Genomic DNA, 25171 nt, shown 5'->3' with positions numbered 1-25171 from the left:
ACACTGCGTGTGTGCATAAATATATATGTATATCGTCTCTGTCGGATGCATGGAAACCTTATACTGTATATCCAAAACTGTTAGGATTCAAATTCAAAAATAGCAAAAGCGGCTAAGCAGATCTATACAAGTTCAAAATGTGTCGATTCACGCCAAGTTTCAAGCTTGTAGATCTGCTATTTTTGAGCGTCACGTCACAGCATCACAGTTTAGTGTGACGCTGTAGTATGATCCAGTAGTATAGGGCATTCGTTTACGAAAAAAAACCACAAAAAGTTACGACATGGAGATAAGAGATTTCTGGGCAACAGCAGGGATATATATACACACACCATTTGTCACATGTCACTTGAGTACACGCACGTGTTTTCAAAAAGCTGGACATCAAAAAAAGCCTAGAGACGCCATGCGCCCAGCAGCCCAGGCCCGACTGCAGCGCGGTCACATGATGTTCCCCCCGAGTTGCCAATACACTTAAGAGCCATATCCCTCTGACCTTGAGTCTGTGCTGACTCCATCACTCACTTATTGGTCGCGAGCGTGCGTGTGCATGCATGCGTGTGTTATTTGTATACTGTACCTGTGCACACAATAATGCAAGAGAAAGGCAAGGTGTGCGGGAGAACTCCACTCTGGTTTTCTGCTTAATGCTATATCTAAGCTGCTGTGTGTGGCTGTGCTGTGTTGACTCTGCTGTGTGTGGCTGTGCATGCAGGGGAACTCTGGCCTGGGTTTCAGCATCGCTGGGGGAATGGACAATCCACACATCCCTGACGACCCAGGGATCTTCATCACTAAGATCATACCCGGAGGTGCAGCTGCTATGGACGGAAGGCTGGGGTAAGGAAGCACAGTACACTTCACACCTAGACATTTATTTAGCAGGCGCTCTCTTCCAGAGTGACTTACAGTACACGGATCCAAGTAATGGTGCAGTGATGAGCCATAGTCACAGAACGACAGGGTAAATGCTGTACTTAGAATGCAAAGAAAAAGTGCTACAACAAAGTAACTAGCAAACCAGGTCGAATTTCTTTCAAATAAAAATCCATTGGGGGCACTGCTCTAGTATATAGAAAGATAATCCAACTAGAACTGCACTCTGTCGAGTGCATACTTGCTTGTTGCACACTAGTAGGCCATAAATGGCCAACTAGTGCGCAAGCAGAGCGCGCAAGTACTTTCGACCGCTGTAAACTGTCAAATCTCAGTATCTCTGTGAAGGAACGTTTGAAATGTATAATTATTAGATGTAACTATTTGCTACCTACATACTTTATGCATATAAACACATAGTATTATTAGTAGTACCATAAGTATGGTTCAAGTTTCTATCTATATAAGAAATACACTTTTATCGATGTAGAACTATTCTGGATCCCTTTTTAGTTTTTTAAAGAAAAATAAATCATTGATATGTGATGAAAAAAAAAGGTATATAAACTGAATTAAAATATACGTATACATATACATATACATATACTATATAGAGTATGTAGGTGTAAGTTGATTAGCGGTATACTGTGGTTACTTTGCGCCAAAAACCGTGCCAGCCAACCCGCCACTTGATGCGTATGCAAATAAAACAGCGGATTTGTGCCTGGTTTGCTGGGACCAGATTACATAAATGACCATATTTCTTACGTCATCATTGAGAGCTAGTCATACATATTATACACACCACGTACTCTGGTCCCAGCAGATCAGGCACAATTTGCTATTTTATTTTACTGATTATGTATATAGTATACGTATGACTAGCTCTAAATGATGACGTAAGACATACGTATACATATACATATACTATATAGAGTATGAAGTTGTAAGTTGATTAGCGGTATACTGTGGTTACTTTGCGCCAAAAACCGTGACAGCCAACCCGCCATTTGATGCGTATGCAAATAAAACAGCAGATTTGTGCCTGGTTTGCTGGGACCAGATTACATAAATGACCATATTTCTTACGTCATCATTCTTTTTTTTTTTTAAGATATTTTTTTGCGGCTTACGCCTTTTATTGATTTTTTTTGAAGGGACAGACAGTAGGCTGACAGGAAACGGGAGAGAGATGGGGGGATGACATGCAGTAAAGGCCGTGTCGGGTCCGGGAGTCGAACCCGCGGCACACTGCGACTGGATTACCAGTCCGGTGCCCAGACCGTTACGCTACGGCCTGGGCCTTCTTACGTCATCATTGAGAGCTAGTCATACATATATACACCACGTACTCTGGTCCCAGCAGATCAGGCACAATTTGCTATTTTATTTTACTGATGTATATAGTATACGTAGCACATCAAATGGCGGGTTGGCTGTCACGGTGAACGAAGACCGGGCGAAATTATTACTTGCGCACTCTGCTTGCGCAAGTAATAAACCGTTCTGTTGCACTACTACTACTACTGTTACACCTCTACCCTCACCATGTCTCTGCCAGTCCCTGTCCCTGCCGATTATGTCTGTCCCTGCCGATTCATTCCTCCCCACACACACGTTTCTGTGTTGTCACTGCTATTGTATCCAAATGACTCACCTGCCTGTGAGGAGCCTCCACCGGGAGGACGTAGAGCCTTCGTCCTACCACATCCTGTCCCTTCACCCTGCATCACCACATCCTGTCCCTTCACCCTGCATCACCACATATCGTCCCTCCTGTCCTCTTATCTCTACACCTTCAGTTAAACTATTCTATCTTTCTATTCTGCTCCTCTCTTCTCTTCTCTTCCTCAGTATGCTTGATTTATTAGTCATGCAGCGAAGTATAAATGGGGCTGTGCTCACCACTCACTGTGTCCTACCAGGCTACAGCCCAATGGCCCCGGGCTCTCTCTCTCTCTCTCTCTCTCTCTCTCTCTCTCTCTCTCTGTGTGTGTGTGTGTGTGTGTGTGTGTGTGTGTGTGTGTGTGTGTGTGTGTGTGTGTGTGTGTGTGTGTGTGTGTGTGTGTGTGTGTGTGTGTGTGTGTGTGTGTGTGTGTGTGTGTGTGTGTGTGTGTGTGTGTGTGTGTGCGTGTCTGCGTGTGTGTGTGTTTCCTCAAAGTCACTGGAAAACTAAAGCCTCATACATGCAAAAATTATGATCTTGAGTGCTTTTCAATGTGCTTTCTAGCTTTCTGTATTACAGTATGTTGGCCTTGGGTGCGTGCGTGCGTGCGTGCGTGCGTGCGTGCGTGCATTTATAGAGATTGACATGGCATTGACGGACAAGGCACCATATGATTGGTGCTCCATGTTGTGCTGTGCTATAAAAGCTAACCGTCCCTCCCCCTGTCTCCCTCTCTCTCTCTCTCTCTCTACAAAAGTGTTAGACTAAAACTACCTTTTGTTCACTGACGAATAACTAAATAAAAACTAAGCTATGAAAACTAAAACTAATATATTGACAATTTCGTCAACAAATTAAAACTAGACTAAAATGTTATAGTGGAGAAGACCAATCACTTTATGGTTGATTGCGCTCGGGTGTCTGAGCTACAAGTCCACAACGAGTTGTGCTGCGACGTGTTGTGAGCTTGTAGATCTGCTATTTTCAGCATGCGACCAAGTGTAAGATTATCCATTTTGACGCCCATCAAGGCCTGACAAAATAAATGTCTTTTTCGACAAAATCAACTAAAACTAGACAAAAACTAAAACATTTCAACTGACTAAAGTAATATGACTAAACCTAAATGGAATTTTATTCTAAAGACTATGACTGAAACCAGTGGTGGAAAAGTACTCAATTGTTTTACTTAAGTAAAAGTATGGAATTGAAAATGTACTTGAGTAAAAGTACAAAAGTATCGGCATCAAAATGTACTTAAAGTACTAAAAGTAAAAGTACTCATATTGCAGAATGTCCCATTTCACAAGTTCAAAATGTGTACAAAATCTATTGAAAATAGCTGATCTACAAGCTCACAATGGGTTGCGTTGCGACGCATTGTGAGCTTGTAGATCGGCTATTTTCAAATGGCCGAAATGTATAGGGTTGAAGTGGTTAATGTATGTTTTGAAAACATTGTTTTCTAATCTAAATTAAAATCTCCAAAGTAACTACTAGTAACTAAAGTTTTCAAATAATTGTAGTGGAGTAGAAGTACAAATTTTGTCTCTCAGATGTAGTGGAGTAGAAATTGGAAATACTCAAGTAAAGTACAAATACCTCAAAATTGTACTTAAGTACAGTACTTAAGTAAAAGGGCTTAGTTACTTTCCACCACTGACTGAAACTAAATCAAGATTTGCCGTATAAATCAACCTACTCTCTCTCTCTCTCTCTCTCTCTCTCTCTCTCTCTCTCTCTCTCCCTACCCTCAGGGTGAACGACTGCGTGCTGCGTGTGAACGAGGTTGACGTGTCGGAGGTGGTCCACAGCCGGGCGGTGGAGGCCCTGAAGGAGGCGGGGCCAGTGGTGCGGCTGCTGGTCAGGCGAAGACAGGCTCCGCCCGAGACCATCCTAGAGGTCAACCTGCTCAAAGGACCCAAAGGTCAGAGAGAGCTATGACCTGCAATTCACCCATTTTAGACCTGAGGACCATTCTACAAATGTCTTCTAAATCCTGACGGTTTTCTGAAAAACCCATGTTTCTATGTCAGTCGTTATCAAACATTTTCATGTCCGTTAAATGTATTAGTTACTCTGTGTACCTGCATGCCTAACAAGAGACCAATGATCTTTAATTTATTAGTTACTCTGTGTACCTGCATGCCTAACAAGAGACCAATGATCTTTAATTTATTAGTTACTCTCTGTGTACCTGCATGCCTAACAAGAGACCAATGATCTTTAATTTATTAGTTACTCTCTGTGTACCTGCATGCCTAACAAGAGACCAATAATCTTTATTTTATTAGTTACTCTCTGTGTACCTGCATGCCTAACAAGAGACCAATGATCTTTGTTGATAGTCGTGTAAAAGCTGCGCATCATACATTGATGTCTTCCATGCAAATGCTATGCTTCCTTCACACTAGCACACTAGACACTATGCTTCCTTCACACTAGCACACTAGACACTATGCTTCCTTCACACTAGCACACTAGACACTATGCTTCCTTCATACTAGCACACTAGACACTATGCTTCCTTCACACTAGCACACTAGACACTATGCTTCCTTCATACTAGCACACTAGACACTATGCTTCCTTCACACTAGCACACTAGACACTATGCTTCCTTCATACTAGCACACTAGACACTATGCTTCCTTCACACTAGCACACTAGACACTATGCTTCCTTCATACTAGCACACTAGACACTATGCTTCCTTCATACTAGCACACTAGACACTATGCTTCCTTCATACTAGCACACTAGACACTATGCTTCCTTCACACTAGCACACTAGACACTATGCTTCCTTCACACTAGCACACTAGACAAAAGTAGGAAAGTGTGGCCACTGGCCCAGCTATGTTGCAGCTAAAGTGTTGCTATATGGCCACACTGCGTAAATAAGCCAGTCAACATACTGTATGAGGCAGATCCAGATATAGCACCAAGTTAACAACCATATTCTACAGTACTTATGAGCTAGGAGCTCACAGTCGTTCACATTGTGGAGTGTAGATGGAGCCTGGCATGGCCAGACTAATATCACTGTGTAGAATAGATATATTAGTCTGGAATATCTCTGTGTGGAACGGTCCTGCAATTTAAGGGGTGGATAAACACCCACATTTCTGCTTATTGGGCCCTGATTGGTGCCCCACAACTTTTGGGCCAGCGGCTAATCTGCTGAGGGCTTCTTTTTATTTTTGCACTGGCAGATTCGTCTGGTTTAGATCTGCTATTTTCAATATTCCCGGTATTTGTGTAAAAACAAATACAAGAATGAATTGAAAATTGAAAATGTGCAGATGTGGACACCCAAAAACAGGGAAGCCCATGCAGGGTTAATGTGGTTCAAATTGGTGTGCAAGAATTTCAGTGCATCAAGTGAACCAGGAAGTGCACTGTCTGCAGTGCCAGGGTTTGTTTCTAACCCTGTTTGTGTGCATCTCTCTCTGCCAGGGCTGGGCTTCAGCATCGCCGGAGGGATTGGCAACCAGCACATCCCTGGAGACAACAGCATCTACATCACCAAGATCATAGAGGGAGGCGCCGCACAGAAAGATGGACGACTGCAGACTGGAGACCGCCTGCTAGCTGTACGAACTTATTGTCTCTCTGCCGCAGACAAATATGCATCATGGATATAGATATAGCGTGTGTATATATATATATATATATATATATATATATATATATATATATTCAGTGGTGGAAAAAGTACTCAATTGTTTTACTTAAAAGTAAAAGTACCAATACTGCAATTTAGAACTACTTCGTTGCAAGTAAAAGTACGGAATTGAAAATGTACTTGAGTAAAAGTACAAAAGTATCTGCATCAAAATGTACTTAAAGTAACTAGTAACTAAAGTTTTCAAATAATTGTAGAGGAGTAAATGTACAAATTGTTGCTCCGAGATGTAGTGGAGTACTGGAAATTGGAAATACTCAAGTAAAGTACAAATACCTCAAAATTGTACTTAAGTGCAGCACTTAAGTAAAAGTACTTAGTTACTTTCCACCACTGTATATATATATAGATATGGTTGTTGTTGGGCAGAAACCTCTTATCTCCATATTCTCCGTAAATCAACGCCCCCTACTTGATCATATTACAGCGTCACACAAAGGCATCCAAAGTAGCAGATCTGGAAGCTCGAAGCGCGGCGCGACATGCTTTTGAATTTGAATCCTGAAAGGTTTTTTTGGACATATGAGGTTTCCACATGACAGAGACGATTTACAGTATAATATACTGAATGAATATATATGCACGCACGCACACACACACGCGGCCGGATGGTAATCGCAAGGTTGCCTGTTCGACCCCGGGCTCCCCCAGAGTTAGTGTCGAAGTGTCCTTGGCTTGAGCAAGACTCTGTATGAATGTGTGTGTGTGTGTGTGTGTGTGTGTGTGTGTGTGTGTGTGAATGGGTGAATGTAATGCACAATCTATGTAAAGCTCCATGGATAAAGGCGCTATATAAATGCACCATTTACCACACTTTTTTTATCAACCCAGGCATTCATCTTTGCCCAAGCGTATCCAACGACAAATGCTGTGTCATAATGTCTTCGCCACACTCATAGCCTAATTTATTTACAAAGACAATGAGAAAATAGCATTTTGTCGACACTTTAAATGAATGAATAATTGAATACAATAACATTACTGTCAACGGGGACGTGTTCTGGCAAGAGAAACAGTAGTCGCGCTGGGATTCCCCGACAGTGTGGGGAGGGAATCGGTTCAAAATGCTGCAGGTGCTGCTGGCTGGCATTCTTAACCATTTTTCAGTGAAGTGTGGAAGGTCGCTATATTCTGGACATTTTGGTTATAAACTCCAGTGTCTCCTCAGCCATGAATTTGACCGCGTCCAAAGCACAACCGTGTTTGGTGGCAGTTGGAGTTTCTTCCAATTTTTTAATAGTGAGTGCTTGAAGCAGCGAGGTCACTTGTTGACATTTCAGCATGCAATGGGCGCTTTAGCTGGACTCTTTGCCATATAACCCCCGAGGAAGATACAGCAGCAAACTTACACTAGTATCAACCTCACTGTCCTTTTATCACATCCCCTCAAATACTGTAAAAGGCTGCGATATCCAAAATAATGTTTATGAGTCCATTTATTGTCGCTCTTTGGCCTTGTAGAAAACATAGACACGCACTCACACACACACACCCAGTCACGCACACACAAACCCTATAGTGCATTAAGCAACTAGTCGACTATTCAACTAGTCGACTAGTAAATCCACTAGTCGACCTTGTTGGTACTAGTTGTAGTAGATCATAGTCACCAATGTACACAGTTTTTAAATGTACAAATATTTATTAAAATAAAATAATTACATAATAGGTAGTTAAACAACTAGTCGGCTAGTAAACTAGGCAACTACTGGTAGTAAACTAGTAAAAATGACTAGAAGTGAATGCCCACTCCTCTGTATTGTGTGGTCATGTGTCCCATCCTGTCATTTCGGCCACAGAGCAGAGGGAGGCAGGCAACACACGTCCTAGCGTTAATTGCTGCGTTGTGTGATGGATACGCTGCCCCAATCTCCAGAGTGACTCCCCAGGCATCTTTTGTGCCACACGTGGCACAGAAGATAAAAAAGAAGCCAACTGCCAGGGAAAAAAAAGACTGCCGTTAAATGAAATATTAGATGTGTTTAAGGCTTCCATAAATCAAAGAGAAGGTAATTAAGCTGTGCTGCCTTCGTTGAAAAGCTATGAATGGCTGCAGCCATACATTAACTGCAGCTCCCATCACGCCACTCTCATCGCAGTGAATGCTCTGTGATAATCGCATGCTCATCGCATGCTGCACTTCAACGGTGCATTTGAATTCAAATATTTCCCAGAAAACACTGCGGGGGAGCGCTCATGCCCAATTCACACCAGCAGCAGCGGTGCCACTTCCACTGTCTGGGAACGGTTCCATGCATTCTTTATGAGAGGAGAGTCCCGCTGCCTTCTGCTCTCAGAGACAGCAAAAAAGCAGTGCTGCAAAGTTGAGAAAAGCTACATTTTCCACTGCTGCTCTGCGACGAGACAAAGCGGCAACTAACCAGAAGCGTACTGTGGTCTGAGCTAGGCGTGGAGGACAAGGGGCTCCATCTTACGCCACCCTAATCCCTTATCCCTAAACTAATTTGCCATTTTTTACAATTTAAAAAAACTTTAAAAATAGTTCAACTAGCCGATCTACAGCAAGACATTGTGAGCTTGTAGAGCGGCTATTTGAACAATTTAAAAGGTTTTTTTTAAATAGTAAAAAATGGCAAATTAGTTAGGAAATGGGATAAGGGGTGGCGCAAGATATAGCCCTAGGGGCTCCATTTTCGTCACCGCTAAACCCCTTATCCCTAAACTTCTTTGCATTTTTGAGTGGTGCAACCACTCCTTCATCCAGCAATGTCCATGTACCTGTGTGTGTACCTGTATGTATGTATCCGTGAGCACGAGTGGTGTGCGCATGCGTGAAACCAACAATGGCCAGCAATGTCCGCGCGTGTGTGTACAATGCGAGTGCCATGCTGCATGCGCTGCGTGCGTGCGATATTGCACGTGTGTGTGTGTAGTCGCACGTGTGTGTGTGTGTAGTGTTTTATTAACGGTTCCCCAAACGGTTCTCATCAGTCGTCATTTAGCTCCGCTGTGTCTGTGCAATGTGCATGCATGCAAGCAGAGCCTGAGGTGACGTCACCCCACCTAAAGGAGTGTGTGGGGTCGGGGAGGATACGCCCACTGTTCTGTGCATTCAGCGACCGCTCACCGCCGCGGAGCGAGTGATGTCGAAGAGATCTCCAAAGTGTGGTTAACAGAGAGGGAAATGACTCTGAGGCTGAGCACGCAAAGTGGAATAAATGTTATGCTATAGTTCCCTGCAAAGGTTGTTGCAACTTGTACCAGTTGCACGTCCACATTGATGAAACAACTCAAAATCAATACGCCTACACGACTCCACAACTCAGGAGAATAATCTAGGCAAATCGCGTTTGAGAGCCATGCGGAAAGCCCGCACTCCCCGCAGCTCCACCACAGCCGGCGAGGGATGAGGATGATGCAAGGCTGGTTCACTTTCCACAGGCTAGTAACGTAATAGAAAATAAAAACTACTAATGTCTACAGAGCTTTTCATTAGGTGTATTGTACAACTGTTGTTAATGGTGTTAATTCAGAACGCCAATGTCTCGACGTCTTTCTGTCTGATATTTTATGAATCACGCCAAATCAATTTGTCTGCACTTATTTTTTACAACTTATAAGCAACTCAACTGCTTTTGATTTGGCTCTAAATTAATCGCGTGACTGTTGAGAGCCCAGCGTTTAGGTGCATATAACTCCATAGATTGATTAGCCTACTTTATAAACAGTTTGCAGAAAAAAGCACAGGAACGTAGCCTACAGTTCAATACAAGGTCTGCTAAAAGGATTTCATAATCCATCCAATCTGTTTCCATTAGGGTAAGGGGTCCTTCATATTAAATTAATCTGAACATTAAAGACAACATTTGTCACCACAACAATATCATTATTGCAATGTGTACTGTATTTAATATACAGCAAATTGCAATATACAGTACAAATTGCAACAATGATATTGTTGTGGTGGCTAGCTGGTGGTGGTGGTGGTGAAGTTTAAATAATAGTGCCACCTCATAATTGTAAAGTGCATTTTCAATAATTGAATTAATTAATTTGTTTTTATTATGTACTTGGTTAGGTTAGTTATAATATAAGCATAATTTATATCAGAAAAAAAGGGGAAAAAATAATATTAGGATCCGTTAAGGGAACCGTTAGGAACCGGAACCGTTAAGAGGGATCCGGGAAGGATCCGGAACCGTTAAAATCCTAACGAATCCCAACCCTAGCCAGGCAGGGTGTGTGGGTACTGGAGCTCCATTGGCAGACCACTTCTGTCTTGGTGGTGTTGACAGACAGCCCCATCCTGCTGTAGGCCTTGACAACCACAGCAAGGATGGACTGGAGGTCTTGTGGGGAGTGTGCCACAAGAGCACAGTCATCTGCATACTGCAACTCAATGACCTGCTCTGTGGACAGTTTGGTCTTTGCCTGTAGCCTCCTGATATTAAAAAGGTTTCCATCCAGTCTGAAATCCACTAAAACACCACTGCTGGACTCAAGCTCCTTATGGAGAAGATGGGTAACACACATGTCCTCGGGTGGGACAATACAGTACAGTACAGTACAGTACAGTGAACCCCTGGGGACCCCCACACGGTAACTCTGTTTCTCAACTGTTTCGGACGCGGGCGGCCCGCCGGAACCGGGCCAGCGCCCTGGGCTCGTTCCTGTGGGTCTGGAAGTTCCGGGGACCCCCTGGGGACCCACACACGGAGTTGCACCACTCACTTCATACGGGTGTGATTTTTTTTACTATTTTGAAAAACATTTTTGAAAAGTTCAACTAGCCAATATACATTGACACGTTGTGAGCTTGTAGACTGGCCATTTTAACTATTCAAAAATGTGCTGACCTCATCACATTTGTGCTGACCTCATCACATTTGTGCTGACCTCATCACATTTGTCATGACGTCTATGGCCGTTTTTAGCCCAAGGAGTGTTTTGTGCAAAACGAATGCTTGGAATGGATTCAGAAACATGAAAATCCCCTAGTTTGACATGTCACATGCTACTTAAAGCAAAAGGACATTTTTGACAATTTTGCCTGCCATAGGATGTTGATGAAAAAAGAAAATTGCCCAATACTAACAGCCGGTCAGCATGAATGTATGTATATATAGTTAGTTGCTGCGAGAGTGAGGTCTAGCCAACACCAACTCGGGATTCCTGGATCGCTGGCCACATTGCTAGTTCACAATTTCCTATCCAACATCAGGTTCTTGAGCTCTGCAGTGTTGTCAGCCAAGATGTCGCGCCGCAGCACGTCTACATAGGTGGTACGCTTCTTTCCCCTCCTGGCTTTGCCCTGGGTTGGCTCCCATAGAGTCAGTTTACAATATTTTAGGCCAATAAAAGAAATTCCCACTTTAAACAAAAGAAGCCTGTCGGCTTCCGGACTACTAGGACGTTAATTCAATAGGAAGAAAAACAGAAAAAGGGTTTCGTTCTTCTTACTATCACTATATCAATGATATTATTATTATTGTTTGTGTGGTTCAGGTGAACAACATCATCCTGCAGGACGTGCGTCACGAGGAGGCGGTGGCCGCCCTGAAGAACACCTCAGACATGGTCTACCTCAAGGTGGCCAAGCCGGGCCCCGTGCACCTCAACGACATGTACGCCCCTCCGGACTACTCCAGCAGTACGTATCCATCTATCTACTGCTCCGACCATGTCACTGTTGTTTTGGGCAGCACAATTTAGTCTAGTTTTTATTTGTTGACAAAATTGTCAGTATATTTAGTCTTGGTTGTAGTCATCATAGCTTGGTTTTTATTTAGTTTCCATGTAGTTTTCGTCAGTGAAAAAAGGTACGTTGTCGAACATTTTTCGTCTTAGTTTTAGTCGACGAAATCAACACCGCTATCTACTGCTTCCTCTGCTCCTTCATGTTGGTTCGGTAACGCATGAGGTTAAGGTTCAGGTATAACTTCAGGTTTAGACATTGTTTTACTGAGGTCACCTTTAGGAATAAGGTTAGGTTTAGGCATGGTTTTACTGAGGTCACGTTTAGGAATAAGGTTAGGTTTAGGCATGGTTTTACTGCGGTCACGTTTAGGAATAAGGTATAGCTTTAGGCATGGTTTTACTGAGGTCACGTTTAGGAATACCTGGCACTGGTAAACATTCTTGCATTCGTTGGTTCTCGTCGTACAAACGCACACGTTTATCTCAGTTCTGCTATTTGTGTTTGTATAACGCTGATAATCGATGAGCAGTGCAAGTTCCCCACCAAAAACCAATAGTCTGTGATATAAAACTTGCAATACGTAAAAGGAATTATAAATAGAGGTCTGTAGTGTGGTGTGGTACACTGGCCAATTGTTTTATATCTTCATCACATCACAGATTTTTATACAATGCTTTTATGAGTCGCTGGCTCCAATAAAACCAAACCAAACCACGCACACGCACACACACACACACACACACACACACACACACACACAGTCACACACACACACACACACACACACACACACACACACACACACACACACACACACACACACACACACACACAAACAAACATACTTCTGCCCACTGCAACAACAAGCCCAGATCTCCACCTCCCACTGTGCGTGGATGCTTTCTCACATCCCACCTGCTCACCAGAACCCACGTTCCAAAGCTTTCTTCTGCCTCGCAGAAATATCCACACACACACACACACACACACACACACACACACACACAGGCACTTTGCTATCTGTGGGATAACTTGCTGTACATTCTGTACAGTCTACATCTTCTGGACCTTGTAATGTGTGCCGTTGCTTTAAGGTCCGAAGTGAGTCCTTTAATGTGGACTTAAGTATGACCCACATGATCTAGATTTGAAAGGCTTGTTTTGCCCATACCCTGCATGCTGCCCCCCCCCCCATCAAGAATGTCAATCTGTACAGTGAAAAGAAGGGGGTTTCTTCCCAGCCTTGTGAGTGTGTTTGACACACTAACCTGGACATTGTGCACCGTGTGAAAATCTACAGAATGTGGCCTTTTTTAATCTAGACACACAAAGCAATATAGGATGACTGGCAGATTTGTTATTATAGCTTTCGTCGACTAATGCCCGAGTTCACACTGCAAGATCTTTCGCACAGATTATCCAAAGCCTCCAGAATGGAGGTAAATTCAGGCTTGGCTGTTTTGCTCACTGTGTGTGTTTGGGTTCAAAGACCACAAGCCAAGACAGCCACAGTTACAGGTGCACACGGGTGCACTCGTTTGTGTAAAAAAGTTAAATCCTTTCGTCCGTCTGTCTGACATTACAAGTTCATACATAGTGCGGCGCTTTGTGCGAATATTTGAATATAGTTTTCAAAGTGAAAATTTTTAACCTTGGCACAAAATATTTTGAGATGGCGGGCCTAAATACATAATAATGCCGGGGATCCTTGACATGAAAAAGGTCTGAGCACCACTGATATAATTAGCAACATACATTTTTCAGAAAACTGTTTAGAAGACATTTTTAGAATCCGCGCACTTTCGGGGCTTTAAATTCATCCTACCATCCTACCTACATACATAGATATATCAGAAAACTGTCATGATTTAGAAGACATTCGATTAAATGTCGATGTCTAAATGGGTTAATCTAAAAACAACTAGAACCGGGCCGATATACCGATGTGTTTGCCCGATGAAATCTCCCTAGTTGGGTTCATCCTTGTTTCTCCTCTCCTCTACTGGCCTGGCCCTCGCCCCACCATGTTGTAATGATCCTTGTTTCTCCTCTCCTCTACTGGCCTGGCCCTCGCCCCACCATGTTGTAATGATCCTTGTTTCTCCTCTCCTCTACTGGCCTGGCCCTCGCCCCACCATGTTGTAATGATCCTTGTTTCTCCTCTCCTCTACTGGCCTGGCCCTCGCCCCACCATGTTGTAATGATCCTTGTTTCTCCTCTCCTCTACTGGCCTGGCCCTCGCCCCACCATGTTGTAATGATCCTTGTTTCTCCTCTCCTCTACTGGCCTGGCCCTCGCCCCAGCCTTCCCCACCATGGTGCAGGACAACCACGTCAGCCACAGCTACATGGGACAGATGGAGCCCAAGCCTGTGTACCCCGTGGCCCCCCAGGTGACCCCGTCCCGGTACTCCCCGGTCCCACGCCACATGCTGGGGGAGGAAGACTTCAGCAGGTCAGTCTATATACAGTCTATATATATATATATATCTGCTGTCCATTCTTTTTTTTTAAACAATATATTTATTGCATTTTTCTTTTTTTATACAAACAAACAATACAACAGAACAATACATAATACATCAGACAATACAATTACTTAAAAAAACATACAGTACATACATAAATACAGTATAATAAGGGCACTTAGACTGGTAACAACAACATAGACCTTATGGCCAGAAGACCAAACAACTGCAGAGAATACAGTTAGACATTTTCAGTCTCCACCATTAAATACCGCTGTCCATTCTTTCACCATTTCAGCACGCACACACGCACGCGGTATAGTGTTCGTGTCTGTGTTGATTTTGATAGCAGCTTTGAATTTAGTTTTAGTCCGTCTTTTGAATTAAAATGCATTTAGTTGTAGTCATATTTTAGTCATCTGAAGAGTTTTGGTCTGGTTTTGGTCGACTAAATATCATAAAGTTTAGTCAACAAAATGCACAGTTGATTTAGGTGGGCCTTGATGGCGTTGCAAATGGCAGATTTTACACTTGATTGCATGCTGAAAATAGCTGCAAGCTCACAACGCATCGCAGCTGTGAGCTTGTAGATCTGCTATTTCCAGAGCACCTGAGCGCAAGTTACTTGTCTTTTAGTCCTAATGGATCTTTTCTCTACTAGTTCCTCTGTAACATTTTTGTCAAGTTTTTATTTGTTGACAAAATTGTGTCTTAGTTTTAGTCACCATAGCTTAGTTTTTATTTAGTTTTCGTCAGTGAAAAAAAGGTAGGAGACGAACACGTAGTTTTAGTCGGAAGAAATCAACCCTGGTTTGTATTGGGTTTGGCTCAAACACAACATGGATGGATTGACTGCAGATAGTCTGTAAATATAACAATAATAATAATACACATTTTGTTAAACGTAGTCCTTTAATAATGCCACAGAGTTGTGTTACTACTGTATATGTCACAGTATGATTTGAAAGCCAGTCAGATTGAAAAATGTGCACTCGCGTTTTCACCGACGGAGGTGCGCCATCTGCTGGTGACTTCACCCAACGACAGGCCACCGCCAAGCGAGCCGCCGCGCCGAGCGTTGCGAAGTCCCCTTCAGCCGACTCAGCGCTGTGCGAGCTATATGTCCCTATAGGGTACCTCCGAGACGTCATTATTATTATTTATTTATTTTACAGTATTCCAATCATAATGTAACATATATAATATTGTTTTCACAACCCAGATTAATCAATCATTCAATATTGTGGTCTGGTTTTATAGTTCTTAGTGTTGCAGTGGTTTCTGTACTGTCTGTGTGTCTATCTATGGTGTCTGGACGGTGAAACAAACAGCCAATAACGCACGGACGGTGACCGGAACGTAACAGGAAGCTAAGCAAACACTGTCCATCCTTTGAGTGCAAAGCGGATGTGGTACTGTAGACAGAGCATTGTGTACAGGGCATCACCACACCATATACAGCACAGCACACTACAGCTTTATTAGACAGAGCATTGTGTACAGGGCATCACCACACCATATACAGCACAGCACACTACAACTTTATTAGACAGAGCATTGTGTACAGGGCATCACCACACCATATACAGCACAGCACACTACAGCTTTATTAGACAGAGCATTGTGTACAGTGCATCACCACACCATATACAGCACAGCACACTACAGCTTTATTAGACAGAGCATTGTGTAAATGGTAAATGGTGCATTTATATAGCGCCTTTATCCAAGGCGCTTTACATAGATTGTGCATCAGTTCACCCATTCACACACACATCCATACACCGATGGCGGTGGAAACCATGCAAGGCACCAACCAACCAGCACATCAGGAGCAATTAGGGGTTCAGTGTCTTGCTCAAGGACACTTCTACAACAACTCTGGGGGAGCCCACAGGGTTCGAACTGGGAACCTTGCGGTTACCATCCGGCCACTCTACCCCTGAGCCACCGGCCGCCAGGACGGTGTTCCTCTTTCATCCTACGTCCTTGTTGTGACGGTGTTTTAACCCTTGAACTCCTGTCCAAGTATACTGGATCACCAGCAGCGGCATTCATAGAGGCAGGACTTAAACACCAAAGAGGTCTAATCCTTCCACGGCTCTAGGGAGGAGGGGGTGGATTCCTGTGTGTGTGTGTGTGCGCGTGTGTGCGTGCGTGTGCGCGTGTCTGCTTTTGTGTGTGCGTACTTGCCTGCGTGCGTGTGTCACTGCGTGACTCTCTGGGTGTTGATGTGCGCTCCTATGTTTTGTCCTTGTACACACTGCTCATATGCCTTGCATGTGCATGTGCACTTGATGCGTGCGTGCGCGGCGTGCGTGCGTGCGTCTTTGTGCCGTGTTCCACAAATTTCCTGCACCTGCACCATTCACTGTGATTTCTGTACACCCCCCCCCCCCCCCCCCCCACCACCACCACCACCACCACCAGGGCTGATGAAGCCATTTACAGTGTCATCCACAAACCTCCTGGGGAGGAAACAGACCTCTGTCCTCAGTGTCCTGCCCCTGATCCCTCCTTGTGCCATCATGGTCCTCCTCTCCCCTTCTCCGTCAGGTACTACTAACCCAGTCCAATGCCCCCGACCCACCCACACACACACACACACACACACACACACACACACACACGCACACACACACACCACACACACACACACACACACACACACACACAACACACACACACACACACACACACACACACACACACACACACACACACACACCACACCACACTGCACACACACACTGCACACACACACACACACACACACACACACACACACCACACTGCACACACACACACACACACACACACACACACACACACACACACACACACACACACACACACACACAGCCACAGCATCTGGAGCTGGCATCACATTAGGGTTTTAAGCAACTAGTCGACTATTCAACTAGTCGACTATTCAACTAGTCGACTAGTGACATTTTTTGAAGTTTTCAAATGTACAAAGATCTGTTGAAAGTGGAGTAAATTGTAATCCAAATGTAAAAACCAATTTACTACATCTCCGAGTAGAAGTATAAAAAGTATTGGAAATCGGAAATACTCAAGTAAAGTGCAAATACCTCAAAATTATACTACAGGTACAGTGCTTGAGTACATGTACTTAGTTACTGCCCACCACTGCTGTTAGGCCGGCGAAGGCAGCGATACAGGGCTCATCTGGCGCTCCCCCGCTGTCCGGCGTGCCATTGGCCGGAGCACGGCATTGGCCGGAGCACGCATCATCACCTCTGACACCGAGCAGAGGAGAACGATATAGTGACCGACAGAAGCAGAAGGGGGGGGGTGGGCGGGGTGGGGGGGGGGGGGGTGGGGGGGGTTCACAGAGGAGAAGGGAGAGCTGAAATTTGCGCTGACGGAAGAAATTTGCGCTGACGGAATACTTGTTGTCAAACATGTCTTCCTCCAGTGATGCCACATCACTTGTAGATTGGTTATTTTCGCTATGGATACATACAGGTGTGCCTCGAGATTTTCGGCTCATTCGTACATGTGCCCTTGAGTAGAAAACGTTTGAGAACCACCAGCGGTGTAGAAATGTCCCCCCCCCATGCCCTGCCCCGCCCCCTGTCCATCACCACATGTCTTTCGTTCCTTGTTTGTATGTGTGTAATACTGTATTGTCGATTGTTGCTGATTTTAATGTTCCTGCTCAATTTCTGTCATTGAGGAAAAAATATTAAAAACGAATGACAGCAAAAGGGACAATATCCATGCTGTCTCAATTGTAAAAGGTCCACCACGGACTTTGATCCCGTTATCTGATTTCTTAAACGACCACAACCACAACCGGTCGTCACTTTGTGATTGTGAAACAGCTGCACACACTGTTCTAGTGACAGTTGTAGATCTATAGTGTCATACCTGCTCCCCACAAACACTCTCTCTCCGCAGGAGCACGCCTGAAAGGGCTTCACGCTTGCACAAGCTGCTCCGCTCCATCTGTCACACGAGCTCCCTTAAATTCCAAATCGGCATCGCTGGCCAAGCAGCCCCCCCTCCCCTCTGTTTCTTTCTATTTCTCTCTCCCTCTCCCTCTCTTTCTCTCTCTCTCCCTCTCTCTCTCTCTCTCTCCCTCTCTCTCTCTCTCTCTCTCTCTCTCTCTCTCTCTCTCTCTCTCTCTCTCTCTCTCTGTGCTTGCAATGTCAACTATACGATGCGTCACATGCAAGAGGCGGCGGCGGTGGCGGCTCTCCGTCATGTGTGTTATAATTCCACGCGCGGTGTCGCATGTTATATCATATATGTTTACGTTATTTGTTTTATACGTGTTCTCTCATCTCCCATCCACCTTGTCATGGACGAATGAATGCCTCCTCTATTGCTGGGCAGGTTGCCCAGTGTATTTATGTAAGGTACAACTGACTTGAGTTGAGCGACTGAGTGCGGTTGTGCATGCCAGCTATGTCTGTGTTCTTCATATGGGTATGTGTGGGTGCCAGTATACACTTGCCAATCTCTCTGTGTGCTCTATTGCGTGTGCTTGTGCACGTGCGTGCATGTGTGTGTGTCAGTGTCACAGAGAGATAGAGAAGCAGATCGTAGCAGGGGGAAGGTCTGTGTTTTTTTTTAAATGAAGCAACGGTATTGGGGAGGGGGGGGGGGGGGTAGGCTCGTACTCGCAGGAATGATCTGCCCGCAAGCTATCCTGGTGTAAATATAAACAGCTCGTCTGGGCCGTTGTTACCATACATGTATTGGGGAAGAGAGAGAGAGAGAGAGGCCGCAGCGCTGCACGCACGCACACACACACACACACACACACACACGCACGTGGCGCGGGCCAACAAAAGCCCTGCAGGAGGAGCGGCGGACATTCCTCCCAAGCTGTCGTGATTCATTCTAGCGCACGGCGGAAAAAAAGCAGGCCATGCATGCACTCGGATCCTGTACCCTTTCATCACACAGGCAGCCCGTCACAACACCCTGATACGCCCAGACGTTCGCTCATAATGTGCTGACACACACACACACACACACACACGCTAGCGCGCACACGTGCACGTCACACGTTATCCACATGCACTGTACACAGGTGTGCGTGTGCAATGCGATACTAGATGATGACACAGGTTCCCAAAGTGTGGTCCGGGGACCACCCAGGGGTCCTTGAGGGAGTTCCAGGGGGGACCAAGCTAAATGATAGTAAGATGAAGACTTAAATGGACAAAACCGTGCATGCCGCGTCGCGCGCGGATCTACAAGCTTGCGGAAACAGCCCCGGCCTATACGAGCTCACAATCTACAAGCTCGGGGTGACCTTGTATAGGTCGGCTGTTTCCGTTGCGTGTGACGCAGGCACGCTAGCTCGGTATTAATCAACCTTTAAGCGTGCCACACGTGCAGTCGTGCACACACCTGTGTGCTCCCGGTAGGCCTGCGTGTCACGTCTGCTCGCTCTCTAGCCGTCTACACACGCCGACGACGTCACACAGCTGACAGCGGTCCCCGTCCAGATCACGGATGATGGGCAAGAGGCTCCTTCAGACTGACAGGCAGAGAGGAGAGGAGAGGAGAGGGCTCTCCTCTCCTCTCCTCTCTCCGTCGAGGAGGGCTTATTTTAGATGGATTCTACAGTTGGAGCAGAAAGTGGTGCAGACCGGTCGCCCAGGATGACTCAGACTTCGGATCCTTCCTTCTGCCCGTCTGCGCATGCATCCCCCACAGTGGTGTCGTCGTCGCAGATACACAAACGCAAGCACGTGCGCATGCCACGCACGTACACACACACACAGACTCACAGACACAAATGAGCAAACACAAACACGCACGCACACATTTTTAGGACAGCAATTTTATAAATGCCATTTTTAGCTTCTTTCTTTTTACCCCTTTTTCTCTCCAAATGTTGTCTTTGTGGAAAATGATTCCTCCCCACACACATGTCTGTGTGTTGTCACTGCGGTTGTATCTTTCCGCCTGCGAGCGAGGGGAGCACCTACCGAGAGGACGTATGTAAAGCCTTTGTCTTGCTCCTAGCACCCAACCCTTCCTGCTGACAGGTGCTGACCCCCCCCCCCCTCCCCCCCAGCGTAGGAGTATGTGCAGTGACTAATATCACCTTCCCTGCCCGGCGTTCCTCCCCCGAACAGAACACGGTCCAATTGTGTTTGTGTAGTCGCTCGACAAAGCCGGATGCGTGCTCCACACAGTGGATTGACTCCGTGTCGGTGGGCAGCTACTTTATCACTGCGCCACCGGGGCACCCCATACCTTCGTTCTTTTAGACCTATAAAGCCTGAGTTATATTTAGGTTTGCGCCGGTGAATGAAATTAGCCATTCTACAACCTCACAGCGTATCGCAGTGCCGTTTGTAGATCTGCTTTTTGCATCACCTACGGTACTGTTTTTTTTTTTTTAAGATATTTTTTTTGCGGCTTACGCCTTTTATTTATTTTTTAAGGGACAGACAGTAGGCTGACAGGAAACGGGAGAGAGATGGGGGGATGACATGCAGTAAAGGCCGTGTCGGGTCCGGGAGTCGAACCCGCGGCACACTGCGACTGGATTACCAGTCCGGTGCCCAGACCGTTACGCTACGGCCTGGGCCACCTACGGTACTGTTAAGCATAACTCTAACCCAGGGGGGCAGTCAGACAGATATTTCGTGAAGCCACTAAGGGAAACGGGACTTCCTGAAAGTTCATATAATGGCCTGTCATTGGGTCCAAAAAAACCCATAGCTCCATAGAGGCCCATGTATTTGGGCCCAACTTCACCTAGACTGTATTACCTTAATAAACATCAGTCAAAATAAAAACCAACGAAGAGTAAAGGTCATTACACACTGGCGAATTAGCGACGCGATGCGAATAAGCGATCTGAAAATGCGAAATATTGCATGTTGCAGTTCGCCTGCGAATCTCTGCAAAATACGACACCAGAGCGAACAAATAAAAGCGAAAACGGTCGCATTTTCGCACATTCGCACATTCGCCACTGATGTGGAAGCTTGCATGGACTTCAATTGGTTTTTTTTAAATGCGAATTATTCGCACGAATATATCGCGTCGCCAATTCGCCAGTGTGTAATGACCTTAAGGGGGGAAGTCCCGCCTTGTTGTCTGGGCTAGCCAATGGCCAGCTGGGCCCAAACGGAGCCAGCCAATGGCCAGCTGGGCCCAAACGGATCTAGAAATATGGCGACTTACAGTGCAAGGAATTACAGGCTTCATTTTACGTCCATGTTAGACGCGGGGAACGCTTTGTCCATATTTTTTACAGTCTATGCTCTAACCCTAATCGCTGAACCCATCTCTAGTTGCCATCCATCCATCCATCTTCAATCGCTTATCCATAGTCGGTTCGCGGAGGCAACAGCTCCACCAGAGAGCTCCAGACATTCCTCTCCAGAGCAACATTCGTACTGTCACTTCCATCCGAGGCATTCCAAGGTCAGTGAGTCAATGTGATTCCTCCAACTGTGCTAATTGGTCTGCTCCGGGATCTCCTCCTCCTCCTCTCTAATTGCCCAATCCTAATATTAACACATTTAAGCCTAGCCATAAAACATCCAACTGGCTAATCTGGAACAGGCAGGGGCCAAGCTATTGCTGCTGATGAGTCGCCGTTCTAGTGTTGCTCAAGCCACCCTGTGTTAGTTTAGGCTTAAATATCACAGGTAAGGTAACTGGCTAACAGCAAGAATGTGTTTTTTCCTCATTTTATGCAACCAAACAGGAATTGTGTGGAGAGAAGCAGGTGAATGGAAATGTTTAAACAAAAGGATATCGTTGATTGGCGCTTCACTGTGTCACTGGAGTGCTGGAAAAAAGTTCAAGACAGCTCACTGTGTGTGTGTGTGTGTGTGTGTGTGTGTGTGTGTGTGTGTGTGTGTGTGTGTGTGTGTGTGTGTGTGTGTGTGTGTGTGTGTGTGTGTGTGTGTGTGTGTGTGTGTGTGTGTGTGTGTGTGTGTGTGTGTGTACTCCACCATGAGTATTGTGTGTCTCGCTTGCGCTTTGACTATCTTATCGACAGAAAACGCTTTGTGTTTGTATTATTTTGTGCACGTGGTGGCAGGCAGTGACGTTCCTCATGCACTTCACTGAACAGAATCCTGAGAACAACGCTGCAACGACTAGGGGGTGTGTGTGTGTGTGTGTGTGTGTGTGTGTGTGCAAAGAACAGCTTGTGTAAATACAGCAGTAGGAGCGCTGCCCGGCGTGCCCGCATGCCGCATGTGAGCTTATCAGTAACTTTGACATGTTCCTCAACTTTGAGCTTTGACTGAGAACTTCACGCATTGATAACCAGAATTCGGGGGGGGGGAACTAAATGAAAACTAAATGAAAACTAAGCTATGATGACTAAAACTAAGACCACATTTACTGACAATTTCGTCAACAAGTTTAAACTAGACTAAAGTGTTAGGAAGGGACTATAGTGGACAAGAGATCCACTCTAAGTCATTTTACACTTGGTTGTGTGCTGAAAATAGCTGATCTACCGATTGAATAGATCGGCTATTTTCAGCAAGTTTAAAATCAGACATCTCCAAGACCTAACACTAAAACATTCCAGGTGACTAAAATGTGACTCAAACTAAATGAAAACTATTCATGACTAAAACAAAAAATCAAATTTTTCTGCCAAAAACAACACTGGTCCACTAATTTCCCCACTATAGAACAAACGTTTCTAAGCGCTGTTGTGTTAAAAAAGGGTGATCATCGTGGCAGATCTGATTGAGTTAATGTTGATTAATTATTCACCGCTCTTATTTTATTCTCAGCTGCACTGAGATACGCTTGAGATATCTTACGGCGTCGTCTGTCACCTTTGCAGTGAATACATTTCTTCCCCAAATCCACTGGTAAAATATAAGCGGCAAAATTGGAGAGAGAGAGAGAGAGAGAGAGAGAGTGAGTATGTGCTCCCTCTTTCATCAATACTTGCCAGCCATGAGCCTGTTATCCTGCCAGGGTGGGAAAAAGGGGAGAAATACAATGCCATGAGAGGCGGTGTCTGTTTGTGGGGAAAATGGCGTCCATCTGCAGTGTCCACCATTAATCAGCCAAGCAGAGCCAATTACCAAGCTGAGCCCAGGGCAACGCGACCCGCTGACCCACACCGCCCACGTGTTCATCCACAGCATTAGGACTGAGCTGCTGTAGCGCCTCGGACAGCCCAGCACAGAGGAGAGAGAATTAGGAGAGAGAGAGAGAGTGATAGAGAGAGTCACAGGAGACATAGCTGGAGAGAGAGAGAGAGAGAGAGAGAGAGAGATATGGGTTTTACTGCAATATAACTGTTTACATTCCAGGCATGGATGAAAAGACAACGGGGCAAAGCACCTCCCATGATAAGGAGGGAGTGCTTCATCCCTGTATGCTAAAACCTTTGGAATTCACTCCTTTTCAAGGAATTGCTAATGCCTTTCTCTGGCTGTTATTGTGAGGACAGGTACAAATAGTGCTCCCTCCAACTCACCCACGCATGCACACATGCAAACAAACACACACATGCAAGCACGTGCACTGTGTGTGTGTGTGTGTGTGTGTGTGTGTGTGTGTGTGTGTGTGTGTGTGTGTGTGTGTGTGTGGCTGTGCGCACAGTAATTCCTCTCCCATAGAGAATACCTCCAACAATAGCATAGTAAACAGTCACTTCCACCGTTGCCCCTTTTATAGTCTTTGCTCCAGAAGGAAACGCAGCCTGCCGCCCAGCGTGCAGTCAGTCCGGCTCTCTGAGGAAGTGACATCAAACGTCCCATTTAAGATGTTTGATTCATTAACTCCTCCGTTTGTGTGGGTTTTTGTTCGCTGTACACTCTTGTCATATTAGCAGGGGACGTCGTCCACCTGCCTGGTCTAGTACACGGACGGACAGGTGTGCTGTGGGGGGAGTGGGATCCAATGGTAGAGACAGTGAGGGACCTGGGATGACCCCCCCTTTACACATTGCACACCCACTGCTTTCTAACCCATTTAGACCTGAGGACGATTCTACCACATGTCTTCTACATCCTGACAGTTTTCTGAAAAACCTGTGTTTCTATGTCAGTTGTTCTCAAACATTTTCATGTCAAGGACTCCCAAAGATATATATAATTGGCGCCGCCGACCCCCATCTGAAAATATGTAGTTCCAGGGACCCCCCCCCCCAAAAAAAAAAGCAAAGATTTGAGTTAAATACATTCACTCTGAAAGAATATATATTCAAAGATTTGCGCCACATTTTCACGATTTTTCAAAAATAGCAGACCTACAAGCTCGTAGCGCGGCACTCGGTACATCTGACCTCAAACCCTTAGATCTTCATATAGTGTTGATCCTTCCCCATCCGTCCTTCCTCTTCGATGTCTCCCTTTTGACTGATACCTGTCCATTCAAACTCTAGACGGGACCGCCCCAAAGTTATTAGTGCAGACAGCAGCTGGCGAAAACTAGTTCTCAACAGGCCCGAAAATTAAGACCCTGGGCCCTCATCAAACCCTGTACACTCAAGACACTGACCCAGCTGCCACCCGTAGATCTCCATATATCGAGCTGACCTGTTCTGACATTCCATATGTTGATCTGACCTCATCAAACCCTGTACAAAGACACGCTCCATATATGGCCAGTAAATAATTAATTCCATATGTTGATCTGACCTCATCAAACCCTGTACAAAGACACGCTCCATATATGGCCAGTACAGAATTCATTCCATATGTTGATCGTAACCAATCTATGTCGTAATCGTAATCGCCTAAATGTGGCGGGACCGTGGTGGGTGTGTGTGAGGGTTAAGGATGAGGTATGATCTGTGGTGTGTGTGTGTGTGTGTGTGTGAGGGTT

General features: G+C 45.3%; 1 protein-coding gene across 4 annotated transcripts in view; it reads left to right on the top strand.

Moving 5' to 3' along the window:
- The window catches only part of dlg3 (discs, large homolog 3), a 165456-nt gene that overhangs the window by 104128 nt on the left and 36157 nt on the right, over positions 1-25171 (top strand). For 3 of the 4 annotated variants that reach the window (XM_083786477.1, XM_083786475.1, XM_083786474.1), the window contains 6 exons: positions 716-840; positions 4300-4469; positions 6002-6138; positions 11697-11841; positions 14193-14343; positions 16787-16912. In XM_083786477.1, the coding sequence (XP_083642603.1) occupies positions 716-840; positions 4300-4469; positions 6002-6138; positions 11697-11841; positions 14193-14343; positions 16787-16912 (854 nt within the window). The remainder of the gene's footprint in view (positions 1-715; positions 841-4299; positions 4470-6001; positions 6139-11696; positions 11842-14192; positions 14344-16786; positions 16913-25171) is intronic. The other variant, XM_083786476.1, reaches the window with a different exon arrangement.

This window comes from Protomyctophum parallelum (genome assembly GCF_964188405.1).
Source record: "Protomyctophum parallelum genome assembly, chromosome: 16".
Taxonomy (NCBI): domain Eukaryota; kingdom Metazoa; phylum Chordata; class Actinopteri; order Myctophiformes; family Myctophidae; genus Protomyctophum; species Protomyctophum parallelum.
Note: the sequence above shows the minus strand (reverse complement) of the source record. Positions and strands in the feature narration are given on the sequence as shown.